A 17,495-nucleotide genomic window follows, 5' to 3' on the forward strand; every position below is an offset into this window, starting at 1 on the left:
ATCAAGCGCCTACCCGCTGCTAAACGCGGAGTCAGTTTAAGATGAAAGACGGATCAGGAGCTGAACCTCCTTTTGTTCAAACCTCGTGGACAGACTGATACACATGTTGCAAAGAAGTCACATTACTAGCTACCTGATCACTACACCACCTTCCCATCTCCAATAAGGCTCTACAACTCAAGTTTGATGCGATGATATAACTCCGAGGCCTTGCGCATGTCTTCAATTGACGAAGCAGGTGCAGGGATCCCATCTAGGTCAAACATCTTCGCCGGATGGTACTCGAAAGGTGACGGGTGTTCCGGCAGGCAGTGAGCGGGTTGAACACCATAGTCGTCATATGTGAAGGGGTCGCCAGGCTTTTCTGGGTTCTTCAGGAGGACAGCATTGGTCGACTCGATAGATACATCGTGATCGAAGTAGTTAAGAGGCGTCAAGAAGAAGCTAATAGACCGTTAATCAGCTTTTATTCCATATGGCAGGAGTCAACGAAGCCAACCTTGATGTCGCTGTGTTTGTTCGTGTGTTAGGTGCGTCTTCTGATTGGGGCTATAAAAATGAAAATAATGAGGCTTCACAATTAGTACCTCATTAAGCAAGCAACTAACAAGATGATGCATGCCAAGGTTCACCCAGGCAACGAGATCTTCTTGTGTAATATTCTCTCCATCAAAGAACTTGTGGAAGTCGACAGGAGGGCCACCGGGTAAATTGAAGTTCCACATACTGCTCGAGGAGGGTTCTGTCTCCTTACGACGGGAGACAGCCAGATTGTAGCGTGCCCAGTTCGCGTTCTTCAGGAGCCGCTTAGAACCAACGACTGTCTGCAATCCAGAATTCAGACCTTGTCATGACATCCTCGATAATATACGTACGTTGTGAATCGGAGAATAGCCCGGATGGACGGCATATCCTCTCGATATGCCCCACTTGTTGGTCTCTTCTTGATTTACGATTGCATAGCCGCCCTGGAAGTTTGCCGGAAATTTTAACAAGGCATCGTTCTCGTCGTCAATATATTCTCGGGTGACTACTTGCTGGATGACTTCATCTCCCCAGTCATCCTCGAACCAAGGCTGGGTAATTGCTTCTTGACTCAATGTAGTCTTCAACAACGAGTTTGCTGTACCCGCCACATCAAGGTCAACCTGTAATGGATCATCAACGCTATAAATTTATCGCAGGGGAGGCTGTTGACCTTATAGTTGATCACGTGGTCATGCAGACTACCCACTGATACCGTGTTAGATCAATATAAGGGATGAGTGGAAATACAAACTGCTGGTTTCCCAGATTCGATTTCCATATTGCCCTTGTGCTGTATCGTAGAAACCAGCTTGCAGATAGCCGGAGGCGGAGACGCGGACCTCGATGGTTCCGTCAAGATGGAAGATATAGTCAAACTACACACAAATGATGAGGTCAGTTGTGAAAATAGCACTTGGTTTATCACTCACCACTACAGGAAATAATACAGAATCCAGTCAACATCACGAAGATGGCGAAACTCTGCACGTACAGTAATCATAACTAGGGTTCGAGTTTCAGCATCATCCCACAGACAGAAAAAATCACACACTTTCCGACCGTAGCAATACTTCTGATCACGAGTTCATAGCCTTTGACTGCCCCAAACTCATTTTCTTCGTAACCAAGATGTCTAGTAAGAGGTCGTCCGCTATCATGCTCGAAGACGCAAATTGCACGCTGTTGTGTGGTTAATCCATTCACCGAGTAAGTGGTCGCTGGCAGATACACGGCCTCATGTGGACAATCATAGCCTGGTAACATGTCACGGACAGATTGCCCCATGCCGAAGTAGCGATCGAGCCAAGCAGTCGTTGCCTGGAATGGATCATTGCCCGCTAGAGAACAATATCACATGAACTGAAGTACAGAAACCAGCGTTAGATCACCCACCATACTGTGCAAGAGCTTCCTGAGGCTTGAGCTACGCAGGAATCGTGAGATTGCATGAATGGATGGCTACGTCGAATACATCCTACCTCATAAACAATCCGTTCACCACGGAACCTGATGTCCCATAAGCTCAAGCCCATGTCTCTGTCGAAACCAAGGTACAAGCCCCAGCCCATCCAACTGACATACTGAAGATCAGGATCCACTCGGAACCTTAGACCTGCAAACGACACCGAACGAGGTCCAGGAAGATGGTCGAGATCACGTTGGGCTCCGATACGCTTACGAGTACTGTACGACAGATCGGTGTCAGGGTCAATAACAGGGACACGTTCAAGGCTGCCATTGTGGAATGCTTCCATGAAAGATTCTGGGGAGCTAAAGACTTGGTGGTTGTACACAATCTAAGACCAATTTAAGCGCATGAAGTCTCAGTGGGGTTATATTTGAGAACATACCTTTAACTGATGCCATTGAGAGGAATCGGTACCGCTGAGATCAACGTACTGATATAAGTTAAGTGGGTGTAAGAAGAAGCCGGGCGTGTTGCGTCGCCAACTAAGCCACAGACGTCTGAATGAACCGTCAAAGCTGAACGGCCCACTTCCGGCCGTCGTAAGAGTATCCTGGGGCGTTCCGCCCAGAAGTTCCTAAAAACCAACCTCCCTGTGAATAGCATGTACAGAAATAAGATGGCACAAATGACCTTGTATGCTTCCATTAAAGGGGCCGCCATCTTCTCAAAAATTTCCGGGGAAGTCCAGTCACGGGTATCAAACCCACGTGCATTATGCGGAATAGCGTCGAGATGATATACCTCCGTCAGATGCTCCATGCGAGTAGATGGTCCAATAGGAAGCGGTCCAACAAGATAATCCTTTACGACAGGTTCCGGTGCAGAACCATGGTGAATTGTGACCCGTGCATACTTTTCCGGGATGTCTGATGAGGATAGCGACGAGAAGTAACTTAGGACGCTGGCTTTAGGCGGGTAGTACGCTTCTATCATGAATATGTGATTGTCTGAAGGCTTTGATATAGCCCCGCGCGTCAGGTTAAGAGCCCGACCAGGCTCCTCCAACCACTTCTGGATCTGAACGGTCTGCTCAATGCTGAGAGAGGCCCATGGATTGATCGGGGCTGGGGGACGGGCAGCAGGGGGCGTGGGTGAAGCACAGGTCTTCACGGAGTCTCCGTCATATTGATCTTGTGCTCCCAGATCTCCTGATAAAGGAGGATGAACATGCAGAAAAGAAAGCGTTACCAACGCCAAACATGTGACGAGACCGATCGCGACACGACGTATGGTGCGATACGGCTTGGGTGACTGGACTTCGTTGTCCTCTCCGCTCTTTAGGAGTTCATAACCACTGGCCATGGTGGTAGTGGAAGGGTATGAGACAAGAGTGCTCTGGCGTTCTCTTTAAATGCCCCGGGCCGACCCTGCGTGATCACATGAACTTGCGAGTCAGAACGACTTCCTTTGCGAGCCGATTAGGAGTGATACAACGTATGCGCCACGGCTGATGCATATGACAAAAACTTCAAATCGTTATCTCAACGACAGGGATTGCCATGAGATTACGCCCCGCTATACATATCTTCCTCCCACATGACACCGGACTTGAGCATTCTGAGCTTTAAAGTAGCCACATGTTTCTGTAAGTTTGGGTCTGACGCAATTGGACAAGTTGAGTTGCTATGTATAGTCGTTATCGAGTTTGTACTGACCTGCAATTTGAAAGATGTGGCAGATGAATATTCCGGTTGAAATGTTGATGGCTAGTGCATCACTGCAGGATTTTGGGTGGCAGATTCGTGGCTCAATTGCAAGTTTTTCATGTCAATGAGGTGTGACTTGAACTTAAGCTTCAAATAATCAGTGACGGTGTGGTTTGGCTATGTTTGGCATTTGGCCTCAAATGGTAACAATTATATAAGCAAGCAGCACCGTGTCAAGTGCACGCTGCAGGTCCATCTGACCGTCTCAATATAAAATGGCCGACATGGAGACTACTACCCCAGCGGGACAGCCTATCGTCTCAAGGGAGAAGGTGATTTTAAATTTTTGGTAGCTTGTCGGTTAATCCTCAGTTGTTTTTCTCTACTAGACGGCCCCATTTCTCATCCGAACATTTGTAAAGGTTGGGTCATTCCATAGGCTGACTTTGTTCGAGGAGAACACTCTGCCAACCGCAGACGAACAACAGATTTACACCTGGTAAGCATGCATGTGTATTTGTTCTAACTCTCTTTTGATCCCATGACTAGGAAAGATGCCACCTTGCGTGAAGTACTGACGACTCTCCGAAACGCTGCACCCCAAATACCAGAGTTTCGCCACCCTTTGGCTCGTTATTCCTTCCGTGCTATATACGCAGACGCAGCAAACAGGGGACGCTTTGCACAGAAAGAGCTTGGTATGGTGTATTCTCGCGATATCCTGGGCGAACCAGGTACTCTTGACAGCCCCGCGGCACGCCTGCTCAGCGACATGGATGGCGAATCCAGAGAGCAGACAGAGCGGGAGAAAGAGGAGAGGACTCTTGATGAACTTCGATTCGTGCCAGGAGACTATCTTTGCGTCTCTATTATCCTTCCAAAAGCCGCCGCGGCTGCAGTAGCTGCAGCCACCCAGGTTGAGAGCACTGTCAAGATTCCAGTCCAAAACGGCTGGAGATCCGTACCAGCAGCACGGCAGAGTGATGCAGGTTGGGGAGCAGCAGCTCCTGCTGGCCGAGGTGGGGGTCATTGGCGAGGGGACTCCAACCCTGCTCCTCCCAGTGGTCCACGAGGAAGAGGTGGTGGTGGTGGTGGTGGTGGTGGAAGGGGTGGAGACTTTGCTGGAAGAGATCGCGACTTTGACCGCAACAGAGATTCGGAGAGACGTCTGCCACCAAGGCGCGATTCACCACCTCACCGAGGTGGCGGCTGGGGTGGTAGGGGTGGCAAACGGTCACCATCAGGTTCGCGGTCAAGGAGCCCACCGCGACGCAGAGGATCTCGTTACGACTGATATCGTTTACTTGTACATCCATTGTAGCTCTAGCTACCGATTGCAAAACTACTTTAGTTCTGAATTCATTATGCAGGAATCAAGATGTCCAAATTTTGACAAGGACTTACATTAACTTTTCAATGGTTTCAACTTGAAGTTGTACGTACTATATGCTTCCAATCATACCATATCAACGTGTTGTCTCGCGCAAGTCTCACCAGTAATATTTCGACCTCGTATCTTCTTCATGACCACAGTCCAACCCTGACTTATTGGCCTTGTGCTAGTGCTTCTAGTTTGCTTCTAGTATTCCTTCGAACTCGTGTTTATACATAATCACATATCAGCGACATCGCCACCAACATGGGCGCTGGACCCTCAAAACATAGACCCTATCCATTTCCAGTTCCAATCGTTAACTCTAACGGAATGCAAACAACAACTTGGTCCTCAGTCAGGACGAAGAAGGGCAAGGAGAAGGCACACCCAGAACTATATCAGCAATATTCAAATGGATATCCGACTGCTGCATATCCGAGTCATGGATTCCAGTATTGTGCGTGGCAGTCACTTGTAAGAATAGCGTTTACTAACAGTGCCGGATGAAAAGACCCACAGGTACAATCTGGGTATCCACAAATTAGTGGGTATTATCCGGTGGCCATGGTTCCTATGCAGCAGCCCCTGGTTATGCCGCAGCCATATGTTCCGGTCGCTGCTTTTCAAAACGCAGCTGGTCAGCCACCTGTACCAGTTATTCCCCCTGCAGAGCAAGTACGGATGCCAGAGCCATATAACAATCAAGGCCCTGTGATGCCCAATGTGACTGGTCGACGAGATCCCGTTGTTCCTCCACCCCCTGTCATAACTAACGTGCAACCCCAACGCGACACAGCTTTTCCTCCTCCTCCTATCATAAATGACTCGTATTACTCATCTCACCCACAACCCACTGCGCGTATGCCCGAGCCACATGTAGGCAATCGGGCGACTCCAGGCCCCGTCATCCCCGGTATGACTGGTCGACCAGGAGATCCAGTTGTTCCTGCTCCCCCCGTCTTGACTGACGCACAGCGTGCAGCTAACTCGTCATCTCGTCCAAGATTCACCGACTTCTACCAACCAGCTGATCATCCCATTTCCATGCCCGAACCTTATTTAAGTGATGTACCATTCAGGCCACCGACTGTCCCTCCCATACGAATGGCAACGCGGCAAAATCCCCTTCCCTCTCCTCCTAGAGACATATGGGATACGACCCCATATCGTCAAGTTTTACAGGAACTCCCAAAGGACATAACCCTCTCCTTCAACGTCGAACACATGGAAGAAATGGAAGACATGCTAGCTCAACCAGCAGGTCCAATATCGCGTTTAGGACAGCTATTTGGCTCTAGTAGTAAGCGCAAGGGTAAATCACGAAAGGGACTCTTTCGCACGTTCAGCACATCGGGGAGCGATGGCGAATCTCGTGGTCATCATCATCGTTCCAATACCGTAACATCATTCGTTATACCACCAACTGCAGTCATGCCCGATAGGGTAAACCCATACACTGGAAGTGGAGCCCCACCGCAGGCTATGCCAGTTCCCGATCGCGGACCACCTGTCAAGTTTGACCATACGGGTGAACTATCCGGATTTGTAAATCACTCACAACATCGAGTGATGTACAAAAACAAAATGTACCCAACGGCGATGCACCTCCTTGAGGCGATGAAATTCACGGAACACCCTAAGCTTCAGGAGCGCATACGAAAGTGCACCGATGTTGGTGACATGTACCCGTTGTCGGCTAGTTTTCAGGACCACGTGCGACCAGATTGGGGTCAGGTATTCTTGAGGACTGTGAGACTATTTTCATTGGCATTCCAATCGGATCAACTTTCCCTGACTATTTTTGTGTTTTCAGATGGAAGATGTGCTGTATATAAAGTTCAAGCAACATCCTAGCCTTCGGGCATTGCTTTTGCGCACAGGCCTTGCTGATATTGTGTATGCCGATGCCAATGATGCGTACTGGGGTCATGGTCCTTCAGGTGATGGTGCCAACGAACTTGGAAAGGCCTTGGTGCGCGTACGGGACAGACTTCGTGCGGAAGGGGAAAGATAGTAGTCTTCCTTGAACCGACTTATAAGAAGGAACGTTAGTATGTAGTTCCTTCCATCTATGCAGATTATATCATGACGTAATTGTGTTTACGCTTCCTGTTTGTAAGGGTTGCTTTTCATCTGGCGGTATACGTATTCGTGAGAGCTAGTCCTGCTTGGCGAAATGATACATCTTACAAGGGTTGTCATCCAGCGCTTCAGCTTCAACACGATAAGTGACACGTTCCTGGCTTCCCTCAGACGCAATGCAAGGGCTGGACATTTATTTCTTCTACAGCCTGACAAGTTCTATAGATATCTTCCTCTGAAACAAAGTACTCATTGACAGTGCCCTCGAACATATTTGGCAGGCTGTGGGTCAATAGGTCCCGGTAAATTCTCCACAGAAGTTCTCGTGCGAGACATGCAACATGGAAACTGCACCGATTACCAGTAATTCAATACCCAGCCTCCAACGCGCTCTCAGCTATATACGACCGATGACTTCAAGCATTCTATTGACCAACAATCATGGCTACTTTTGCTTCCTCCTTCCACATTAATCCCGCTTCAGCGCTATCTCAGGCAACGCAGTCCACTCCAGCTCCATGGCTGGGTCCAGCATTCGGTGCCCTAACCGCCCTCATCAACCTGCTGGCTAAAGCAGAGTCCAACAGGTATCTACCGTTTTGCCATGCTGTTCTTCCCACTGACCACGACGACTGTTGACAGAAATGGCATACGACAACTCGAGGAACGCTGCCTCAGTTTTCTGGCTATCATCAAGAATGAAGGCGAAAGCATGGCGCCGGATGACCAAACCACGCTTTGCTCAGGCGCACAAAGGTTGGTAGCGCGCAGATGTTATTGTCTGAAAGGCAGCTGATAACCTAGCCAGCACCATCCAAGGCATCCTCGACAGAATGACTCCATGGTGTTTGATGTCTCGAATCAAGCTATTCATCAAACAGGACGAGCTCACCGGAGTCATCCAACGATGTCATCTTGAGATATCTGATTGCTTGAACAAGTTACAGGTACGTCAAGTGTCTGTCCTCAGCTATTATCTATAAATTCATCTACTTATTTGACCAGATAACCTCGCACCTCGAGATCCACAAATGGCAGTCTGCCTTCGAAGATAATCAAAGGATCGACAACGAATATATGATCCACTTTCTCGGGGACCTAAAAAACAAACAGGAGATTCTCTTGAGTGACCAGCTGCAACAAACCACCGTCGTAAACCAGATCTTGAAAGTGATGCAAGAAGTTGGTACCACATCCCCTAGTCTCTTGCCAACCCCTTCATTTAATTTCCATTGACAGAATCTTCCGGTCCACTTCTCTGCAACACCTGAATACGGTCTGGAAAGTAACTTGTACAATCTTCTCCAAAGTTCCAGAAGTTTACTTCCGAACATGAACCTGCAACGCGGGGAAGTGAGGCGTACCAGTAGTCATGCTGTGAATGGGACGAGTCGGACCGATGTCTGGGAAGGATGCTACCTTAACGAGGAGAAGGTTGCTATCAGAGTCCTGCGTGCAGTCTATGCTACACCTAAGACGCTCAAGGTACATTATTTCAATGTCGTCGTCGTCGTGAGCGCTCAATCAATTGGTTTGCAGAGGTTCAAGGCAGAGGCAGAGATTTGGAGAAGAGTGTTTGAAGTGGACAAAGGAGAACACATCCTTACGATATACGGTTTCTGTCAGACTGACGGGGAATATCCGTGGGTCTTTCCTTCCTCAGGACCTCATGTTCGTTCCTAACAACAGAGCAGTTACACCGTAAGCCCCTGGATGTCCAATGGGACCTTGAAAGACTACGTTAATCAACACCCCGAAGTTGACCATCGATATATGGTATGTACCCTACTTTTCATCAAGGAGAACAGCGTTTTGACCTGATTGCGTAGTTGAAAGGCATTGTCGAGGGCATCAAATTATTGCACAGCATGTCTGTTGTTCACGGTGACATCAAAGGGGTGAGTCATGGTGACAATCACCAATCATAGGATCTTTACTTCATCGTAGGTCAACATCGCCATCAGCCCAGATGGCAGGCCACTGCTTTCCAACTTCGGATTCACAAGGGTAACGTGCCTTCTCGTGTCGATCACTGCGCTCTGACTCATCCGAGCAATATAGCTCGAGGAGGAGGTTATGAGCTACTTCGACGTCAGCAATGGCAGCACTCTTAATCAGGAGTCTCTGAGATGGTGTCCTGCTGAGCTGTGCAGGAGCGGAGGCAAACGTACAATGGCGTCCGACGTCTATGCCTTCAGTATGACCGTGCTCGAGGTACTTCTATCACGTTTGGTTGATCAGCCATATTTTGAACCACCTTCGCAGCTTATGACTCATGAAGAACCTTGGGCGTCGGTTCGCCTCGCAACTCAAGTCATCCTCAAGGTTTGTCTGGGCGAAACTCCACCTCGACCCACGAATCCAGTCGCTGTAGAACGAGGCTTGGATGACGCGCTTTGGGCTCTGTTGGAGAAGTGTTGGTGTACGGACATGCACGATAGACTCACTATGCAAGAGATCGCGAGTTACTTGTAATGTCAGGTTTCTAATGTTTGTCTCTATAGTGGGTGACTTCCCGTGGACCTAAATAATCCTGAATAGAATATCATTTCACGTATTAGGAAGGTGTGCCGCGATGCCGGGTGTCATTTCATCACCGTTTGAAATTCAACGAGGGTCTGCCCCCCCCCCCCCCAATAAACCTTAAATCTGTAGGGGGGGGTACCCCCCCCCCCCCTACAGATTATTCTGACGCGGAATAAACCATACTTACCTTTTTAGGACCACTTACACCAGCGATATCCGCTGACATAATCATACCGCGCCGTATGTGCGCAGACTCTGTTGTCTGGCGCCGTTCGATACTACTACCGTTCCTGCACTCCAAACATCCCTCATAATGTCTCGACATCAAGCCCCATTGTTGTGATAAATGCACGATTGTTCTGGGTGGCAAACAGGACCTGCCATGGGGTATCTTTCCGTGGGTTTGGAAGGAGCTGCGGACGGCAGAGATATAGACGTCGTGGCTGCCGATTTTCGATACGATCTTGGCGCGCGAGCTCAACACCAACTAGGATGGTGGCAGCAATAGCCAGCGCAGCTTCTTTGTCGTCATCTTCTTGCTGTTGCAACTCTGCTCCGTTCTTTAGAGATTGAATTATCAAGTCATCTGAATCCATAGTGGTGGATGCAGTCAATATTCCGTATTATCTATTGGTCTGCGGTTTAGTATTTTTTACAGATTATCCTACAGACTCATTTTCAAATTTGTTTTCGAGCTCCGGTTTATGATAATCCAGATTATTTAGCCCACGGGAAGTCACCCAGTAGCCTGTAGGCGTATCTTCACATGTAATAATAGCAAACCGTCACGTAATTTTCTACTTCCACGGTGCAATAACGTGTTGCACTGAGGGCGAGGCCATCGTAGACACAGCCTGGGCTGGTGATGTCGAAGAATCGCATATTCTGTAATTAGCCGCGATTTCTCTTTTTCCGCGGCCTGCTTTCTTCGGAGTGATCATGCGCAGTGTGTACGGAAGCCGATGACTGTTTGCCATTGAGAGCCTTCACTGCTTTCTCTACAGCCTGTTGTCTGACTTTCTCTGGAACTTTCTCCCAATAGACTTCCTCCTTTTTGCCTTCGATGATCTCCGTCGCGATGGCCTTCTGGGATACTTCAGGAGTCTTGCCTATGTCATCAAGACCGTGGGACTGCACGACGGGGTGACTAGAGAAGCGGTCGACTAAAACACGTCCGTGCTCAGGCGAGGCAAGCCGAAGATAGCACTAACGATGCTGTGAGGGTGTGATACTCATAAAAGATCCAAGACTTACGGAGTCCATTCCTTTGTTGAAATCGACGTAGTCGATACCGACGGGATCTACAAGAGACGACTCGAATGCGGTAGCAAATAGCGCTCGAAGAGTAGTCTTATTTGTTTCGAGATGCAAATTTCGGGCAAAGACGAGACAGCCGAAGGGGTACGGTGAATACATAGTTGTCATGTTCCTAGGCGGAGCAGGGGTGTCCTCCAAAATGTCGTCAACGACGTCTCGTACATCAGAGTCGGGTGAGATATCTGGTTCGTTGGCATCCGCTAGCTCGCTAATCAATTTCTGGCGGTAAGCAAGATACTCCTCGTTCAATTGATCCCAGCGCGCTTTTGGTAAAGTGCGAAACCCAAACTTGGAGGCTTCCTTTGTCTCCAAGTTACCTTCAGCGAGATCAAAGTCGTCTGATTCGGGTTCGAATAACCGCGTCCAAGGCCACGATTCAAGAAACATCTGACACAACTCTGCATTACTTAGTGTAACGAGAGCGAAGCCTTTACATTTTGGACGGTCCTCAGCTTTATCCAAGTGGTGCGGAGGAAGTGTGACATTTTGGATTGGAACCAGACAATTTGAATGAGACAGTAAGCCTTGCGCAAATCGGATGATACCAGGTATTGTGTGATATTGTGCGGGGATGTTTTCCTACGATCGTCAGATTATGGTCCGATGCCAAAGAGATGTACCTACCATGTAAATAGTACGGTCATCCCACTGACCCCGAGTGAATTCACGAGTCGCGTTATCCAATAATGTTGTCCAATCCTTCCTGCGTACTTCATAACCACCAACTGAACTCCTCTCTGATTTCCAGGAAGGGTACCACGCAGATGCAGACGGAGCGGACACAAGCATTCTAACCTCCAGCACGTCGCCAACGTAGGTCCGAATCGCCTTTACTGCGTTTGCTTCAGTCGGCATATAATCTTGACCCAAGCTCTCTCTACCAAAAGCGCGACGCATCAGGTAGCTGAGAGGTAAAACTGCGTGGATACATAAACCCTGCCTGATACGCGTACGAAAAAACGGAAACATACATCCAGCATCTTGCTCCTCGCCCTGAAAAGACTCTTCGGTTTTCCTCCTCAGATCCGAGTCAAGCCAAAGAGCATAGTCCGAAAATGCGAGAACGATAAGGATGGATATATCCTTCTCATTGTAGACTGGTTTCACTGGCGGTTCAGAAACTTTCTGTTTTCCTTTGTCGCTTCCGGACGGTCCTGGGTACGCTGATTTTCTTTCGATGGCGAGTGTCGGTTTCAAACTATGTGACGACTCTGACGAGGGTACATGAGCGGAAGTGCCTTGCTGTTTCCCACCCTTGGAAATATTTCGGGGGACAAATGCAAAACTTGGAGATGTCATCTGGTTCGTTGGGCGTTCGGCACAGTCGACTCTCGAGGTGGGAGTAAATCAGAAGTTCCTCATTGGACTTACGCCAGGGCCTATAGCTTTACACCTCGTCAATATTGTTCGGAACTTGCCTGATCCAATCTCAGCTCTCTTACGTCCCGTTAATGCTGGTAGCAAAGTCAGAAGTAGTTACATAAAACTTGATAAAAGGTGAATCCATATGTTTAGCAATTAGTAGCTGCTCGCCTCAGAACGTGAGCTGAAGGGGAGATGCCGATTCTAATACGTAGTACCGTGAGTCCGTGACCAGTACTATGAGTCGCGACTCGCACACACTGGCACAACGCTGCGCTCAGCTGTAGTAGTCAGTGGCACGAAACGCCCATCATATCCTGATATTAAATTATATGGCATTCCACGCCTGAATCGGCCTTGGCGTTGTTCCTGTGTAGGCAGAGGTCCACGGAACTAGTCTTAGATAGCTCTGTCAGGGGATACACCGGCATACGTTCGTGTCATAGTGATGCCATCAAACAAGACAACTGTATCAGACCCGTGATGCGATTCTGATTGAGCGGCCGTTCCTGTGCTCCTGTGATACAGTTAGAACTGAAAGCTATTTGCCATTTCGTGTGTGCATGCTACATCTGGCGTTTAGAGGGTCAAGCAAGCGGTGCTCTCACTGGGCCACCCTATGTACAAGGTCTCCACAACAACACGATCGTGCGAAAGAGCCAAACAGATTAGTAAGTAATATTAATTACAGCTTTTCGCCTTCTGACTTACTCCGAGTTCTCGTTGTAGCAACTGACTCATCAGCGGATTGCGCTACAGAATGCTACAGAGTGCTCTGTAGCACTCTGTAGTGAATTACGTTTTCCTGATGGCCCGAAATACATACTATGTGCATTGTGCAATACCGTACATTGGGACCAGTGGTATAACTCTGGGTCCCAGATTTCGAAACGTTTGGCTTTCTTGTGGTTTAGTTTGATCACAACATGTGCCGGAGGGTATTCCAACTTCACAGTAGCCTTTGTAAGTGAAAAATCTGACTCCCGTCCTTACCACTAATGCTCTTCCCTCATTTGCAATGTCCAGATCTGTTTCGACGTTGAAGGTTGCCTTAACCTTCATGCCAACTGCAATCTCTATCACGTTCGATAGTGATCGCTCGTTCCAAGTAGCTTGAAATCCCTTGGGACTTGAGAATTTGTAGTAAGTACGAGGGAACGGAGCAACTCGATATGCTGACGACCACGGCTACCATACTGGATGTGACGAACGAGGTCATTCCAATGTGGATCAGTGGCACGTACTTGTTCCTTTAGACAGACAACCGTTGTGAATTGTTCATATATCTTTAGAAGCATCCAATCCGTCCAAACAATGCAATCTTGGCGCTGGTCCTTCATCAGACATGCCTTTTAAAGCAAAGGACCGAGCTCACGTATCTTCCGAAAATACAATTTTAGAACGAAGCTATGCAACGATTGATCGCAATCATTTATCAGGCCTTCAGGCCTAGGTCAGGAACCGTCTGAATGTGCTGCAACAGTTGTACTAGCATTATGTTGTATTTGGATAGCGAAGTTGGCGCAGCTTTTCTTGATCATGGACACTCTCAAATGTAATTTACTTCTGAGCGCTGACGGACGATTAATGTACCACATGCCTTCCATGCCTTCCTCCGAAGATGTGTCGATAAGGACACAACACTTGTGGAACAAGGTTGCCGCCGGCGAAGCTTGGCAGTTAGTGTTGTCGGGACATTAATTCTTGAAGGGGTAAAAATATGGATGTGTTTCTGATGCTTTTTTTCTGTATCCCTATGGACCTTGTATTGGGACGTAGATAGACAAAAAGCGTTCTATCGTGTACATAGCCTAGACAAATACTTCTATAGGTGGATTCCGTGACAGGAATGTGCTAAGGAGGAGTATGAGATTCGACCGAAAATGGCCATGTTTCAGTGACAAAGTTCTTTAAATGGCCTGCTGCGATGTTAATATATTGGCTGTACTGCAGCGATGATGCATTCCTGCAGTACTAGTTGCAGCAAAATCTTACATCAATATGACACGGTCGCCTGCAATACAAACCCATATTATTTAGTCTTGGCGCTATGTGCGCCCACTTGCACTGGCGATTTCGAGGGTCAAGGCAACATCTCTTTCTAAATTTAATTCAAATGAACAGTGGCATCACTTTCGGTCTCTTTTTATAATATATATCCCATTTTATTTTACAATATCTGGGCCTACAGATAGTGGCAGGCGGATAGAAAGAAGTCAGTCGTTTCTCCTGTAAAAGCGGGGCCGCGGGCGGCCATCAGAGAACCGGTGAGAAGAAGACATTACGACATATTTTCGTCACGTTGGAATAAAGCAATAGTATATGACCATGTAAATGCATCGCAATCAGCATAATCGCCAGCAAGAACTCACCGGTCTACTGATATTTGAAAGAGGCGAGGGAAACTGGGTGCCGGGAAAAGTCAAATAAAAACATACAGTGCTTTTTCTTGGATCTATCATTTTCTTCGGACAGGCCTAAGGCCAACAGAGACAGGCCAATCATCGAAAAGGAGACAATATATATCAAGTAGATCCCCAATTGGGTTTGCTTTGTTATTCGTGTAGGCGCGGTGAATCAAAAGGCTTCGCAGGAGCTGTGCAATGTCTTCGGGGTGGTACATATAAAATCGGAGAAATTCTAGCAGTACTGCACCAAAAGCAAAACCCAAGTGTTCCACAATGTCTATCAAATTACCACTTAGCAAGGCGTCCTTCACCCTTGATACCTCTGGTGTCATGGGATTTTTCGGCGGAGAAGAGGCGATCTCTGCGATGTCCACTGTCCATCTCTACCAGGGCAGGCATTTACTCGGATGGTACAACTCTCCTAGAAGCTATACTGTCGCCAAGAAATTTGGCCAGTTGGCGAAATCTCGACTCTGGGACGGCATCTTTCCAGGACCGAATCCAACGCCTGAAGAAATGTTCGGCCTGGATGGGAAGGAGGGACCTCGCTTTATCGGGGCGTTATCGGGCACAGATATGACGACCACAGGACATCTCGCATACCTTATAACCCAAAAGGCAAAAGAGACCAAGGCGAAGACTGATTCCGGAGGAAGAATCACTATACCGGGGTCGGTGAGCATCATAGACGTCGACAATGCGGAATGGCAGCAGGGAGGTAACGTGCCAAGAATGAACGTCTTCCATGCCCTGTATGCTGCTATACCTATCGCCAGCAGTCTGGCAGCGTGCCTCGCTTGTGCATATGTTCTGGATTGGCTCGCATTCTGGCTGATCATTCTAGGCATGGTCTCGAGTGGCCTGTCTTGCCTTGTCATCGGTTCAGGGAGGCTGCATTTCAAGCTTGTCAAACCTTCATCATATGCGCCGCGGGGAGACGGATTTCTTTTGATGCGCAATGATATTGTCATCTTGAAGGGCGCAGAGAAACAGGTGGCGTCGATAACCAAGGGCAAACTCGTGCTGGACATGGGTTGTATTCACGATGAAGAGTTCAACGCCATCGGGATCTGCTCCCTGCTACTCCTGTCACAGTTTCTCATTCAACTTCTCCTCGTTCCTCAAGCAACACTATTCGGCCAGATTATGTTCCTGTTGTCGCTTGCAGTGTCTTGGGCGTACAATTCGTTTCTGTCGTCACTGGAGAAAGAGAAGATTCAGACGGATATACTGTGGAAATCACTAGATGAACCACCAATCACGAAATTTGCGCTCCCCAACAGGACATCGGAAGCGGCGTGCGTATGCTTCATCTTGCACGCAGGCGTCGACAAGTCGAGGAAACCGTCTAAAATTTTTAAGCCGAAGAAAATTCTGGAGTACATGATCCCCAATGATACAAGGGTTTGGAAGGCATGGAGGCAACAGGTGACGGAGCAGGTGTTGAGAGAAGACAAAATCAAATGTTTTAGGCCATATGGAGAAAACGTAGCGGCCTTGGACGATGAAGAACGGGAACTCCTGGGGCAATTACTGGCAGACGCCGAGTACGGTTATAGATGTTACCAAAAATATTATATAGGACTCGGAACCAGTGGCTCGAGTCTTGACACCCTAGCATAGATAAAACGTAGTACGAAAAGGAGTGCTTGGAGGCCATCGACAGAAAGGGTATCATTTGTTGAATTACACCTGGGGGAAACGATACAAATCGTCAGTAACTTACTTAAATTAGAGCTAGGGATGGCAAATAGCAAAATACTACATGATATCGAGCGCTCCGATTGCAAATTACAACCGTCATCCAGCCTCTATAAGGGTCAATTGCTGGCGGTTACTGCTGCTGAAGCAGAAACACAGCACAACTAGTAACCTCAGGCTGTTGGGAGTGCTTGGGTCGTCTTTGCGCAGGAATTAAGGAATGAGAATTCGGATTAGCAGTACGCACCATCATAATCTGGCATTCGTCTACTGCAGAAATAATATACGTTGCCTGACCGATGCGGATAGAAAAGGGCGGATCCTTTCAGTATTAGTGTCAGATCCGCAGCCTGCTAACGCTGCACTTGAGGGATTTCAAACACCTTCAGCGGCGCTCATGGTAGTCCCGAAATGAGTGATCCTTACCATCCAGCTGAATATTCCAACACCCACTCTTCAGAACTCGAGTGACCATGCGATTGCAGGGCCACAAGATCGTCTAGCACGAAAACCTTGGTCAGAACGCCTCGTTTGTAGATTAGCACTCAGTGCTGAAACGGATGTAAGCACTGTGACAGATGCATCCGAAGGTACCCGTGGACATCACAAGGTCATCATGATGGTCTCGTCCTACCCTAGTGAGACATTCATGGGATGATAGGACTCGAATAGCTGATCTCAGCATCTTCTCGAGTCGACACTGACGTATAGGTAAATGCCAGCGGGCGTACACCAGGAGGGGACATTCATATGTTTTGCGCTGGTGACTGTAGACCTGAGTCGAGCATAGTAAGGATACCGAAATGGGTATGAAGGTGATATCGCGAAACCAACAACAGAGACAAGCCCAAACTCCCTTGGACAAGATTCAGACCGCGAACAAAAAAGACACATCAAAAGTGCCCCTTGCTTTGGAATTCCACGAGGTGCAGCGTGATGTAAGTAGTGTTTCAAAACGTTGAGTCGTTGATGTCGGTGGCAGTTGCGTCACATGAGCAACACGGTCACGGGAGTTGTACTGAAATAGAAAATTGAATTGGCATCTTCTAACCTTGTCCGAGGATGACGCGGAAAGGTGGCCA

At 48.1% G+C, this 17,495-nt stretch overlaps 8 protein-coding genes across 8 annotated transcripts; 4 read left to right on the forward strand and 4 right to left on the reverse strand.

The window, feature by feature from the left end:
• Positions 1–42: 42 nt before the first annotated feature.
• F5147DRAFT_674692 (copper amine oxidase) lies at positions 43–3,795 on the reverse strand. The gene is made up of 12 exons (XM_041435866.1): positions 3,652–3,795; positions 2,627–3,593; positions 2,379–2,570; positions 2,007–2,324; positions 1,921–1,951; positions 1,576–1,865; positions 1,280–1,403; positions 1,199–1,233; positions 876–1,148; positions 609–824; positions 500–549; positions 43–444 (listed from the first exon to the last, which is right to left on the reverse strand). The coding sequence occupies exons 2-12, from the start codon at positions 3,296–3,298 to the stop codon at positions 171–173; spliced, it is 2,475 nt and encodes an 824-aa protein (XP_041297178.1). The 5' UTR covers positions 3,299–3,593; positions 3,652–3,795; the 3' UTR covers positions 43–170.
• Positions 3,796–3,926: 131 nt separating this feature from the next.
• Positions 3,927–4,936, forward strand: F5147DRAFT_568681 (Sin3 associated polypeptide p18-domain-containing protein; the record flags this gene model as incomplete). Its single annotated transcript, XM_041430913.1, has 3 exons — positions 3,927–3,974; positions 4,032–4,141; positions 4,192–4,936. 3 exons carry the CDS (start codon positions 3,927–3,929, stop codon positions 4,934–4,936), a joined length of 903 nt encoding a protein of 300 aa, XP_041297179.1.
• A 1,563-nt stretch (positions 4,937–6,499) lies between these two features.
• F5147DRAFT_568964 (uncharacterized protein) lies at positions 6,500–7,031 on the forward strand (the record flags this gene model as incomplete). The annotated part of the gene is made up of 2 exons (XM_041430927.1): positions 6,500–6,766; positions 6,831–7,031. The coding sequence occupies 2 exons, from the start codon at positions 6,500–6,502 to the stop codon at positions 7,029–7,031; spliced, it is 468 nt and encodes a 155-aa protein (XP_041297180.1).
• A 187-nt stretch (positions 7,032–7,218) lies between these two features.
• F5147DRAFT_381484 (kinase-like domain-containing protein) lies at positions 7,219–9,654 on the forward strand. Its single transcript, XM_041429484.1, has 10 exons — positions 7,219–7,686; positions 7,742–7,855; positions 7,908–8,046; positions 8,105–8,281; positions 8,339–8,584; positions 8,639–8,742; positions 8,794–8,875; positions 8,929–8,997; positions 9,047–9,106; positions 9,161–9,654. The coding sequence occupies exons 1-10, from the start codon at positions 7,541–7,543 to the stop codon at positions 9,572–9,574; spliced, it is 1,551 nt and encodes a 516-aa protein (XP_041297181.1). The 5' UTR covers positions 7,219–7,540; the 3' UTR covers positions 9,575–9,654.
• A 213-nt stretch (positions 9,655–9,867) lies between these two features.
• F5147DRAFT_674698 (uncharacterized protein) lies at positions 9,868–10,374 on the reverse strand. Its single transcript, XM_041435867.1, has one exon. The coding sequence runs from the start codon at positions 10,219–10,221 to the stop codon at positions 9,934–9,936; it is 288 nt and encodes a 95-aa protein (XP_041297182.1). The 5' UTR covers positions 10,222–10,374; the 3' UTR covers positions 9,868–9,933.
• F5147DRAFT_674700 (uncharacterized protein) lies at positions 10,375–12,362 on the reverse strand. Its single transcript, XM_041435868.1, has 4 exons — positions 11,914–12,362; positions 11,567–11,859; positions 10,880–11,521; positions 10,375–10,831 (listed from the first exon to the last, which is right to left on the reverse strand). Exons 1-4 carry the CDS (start codon positions 12,239–12,241, stop codon positions 10,517–10,519), a joined length of 1,578 nt encoding a protein of 525 aa, XP_041297183.1. The 5' UTR covers positions 12,242–12,362; the 3' UTR covers positions 10,375–10,516.
• A 995-nt stretch (positions 12,363–13,357) lies between these two features.
• Positions 13,358–13,792, reverse strand: F5147DRAFT_674703 (uncharacterized protein). Its single transcript, XM_041435869.1, has one exon. It carries the CDS (start codon positions 13,642–13,644, stop codon positions 13,384–13,386), a length of 261 nt encoding a protein of 86 aa, XP_041297184.1. The 5' UTR covers positions 13,645–13,792; the 3' UTR covers positions 13,358–13,383.
• Positions 13,793–14,761: 969 nt separating this feature from the next.
• On the forward strand, positions 14,762–16,828 carry F5147DRAFT_674704 (uncharacterized protein; the record flags this gene model as incomplete). The annotated part of the gene is made up of 3 exons (XM_041435870.1): positions 14,762–14,791; positions 14,835–16,306; positions 16,803–16,828. Exons 2-3 carry the CDS (start codon positions 14,986–14,988, stop codon positions 16,826–16,828), a joined length of 1,347 nt encoding a protein of 448 aa, XP_041297185.1. The 5' UTR covers positions 14,762–14,791; positions 14,835–14,985.
• Positions 16,829–17,495: the final 667 nt, after the last annotated feature.

Source organism: Suillus discolor (genome assembly GCF_016758755.1).
Source record: "Suillus discolor strain FC423 chromosome Unknown F5147scaffold_7, whole genome shotgun sequence".
Classification (NCBI taxonomy): Eukaryota; Fungi; Basidiomycota; class Agaricomycetes; order Boletales; family Suillaceae; genus Suillus; species Suillus discolor.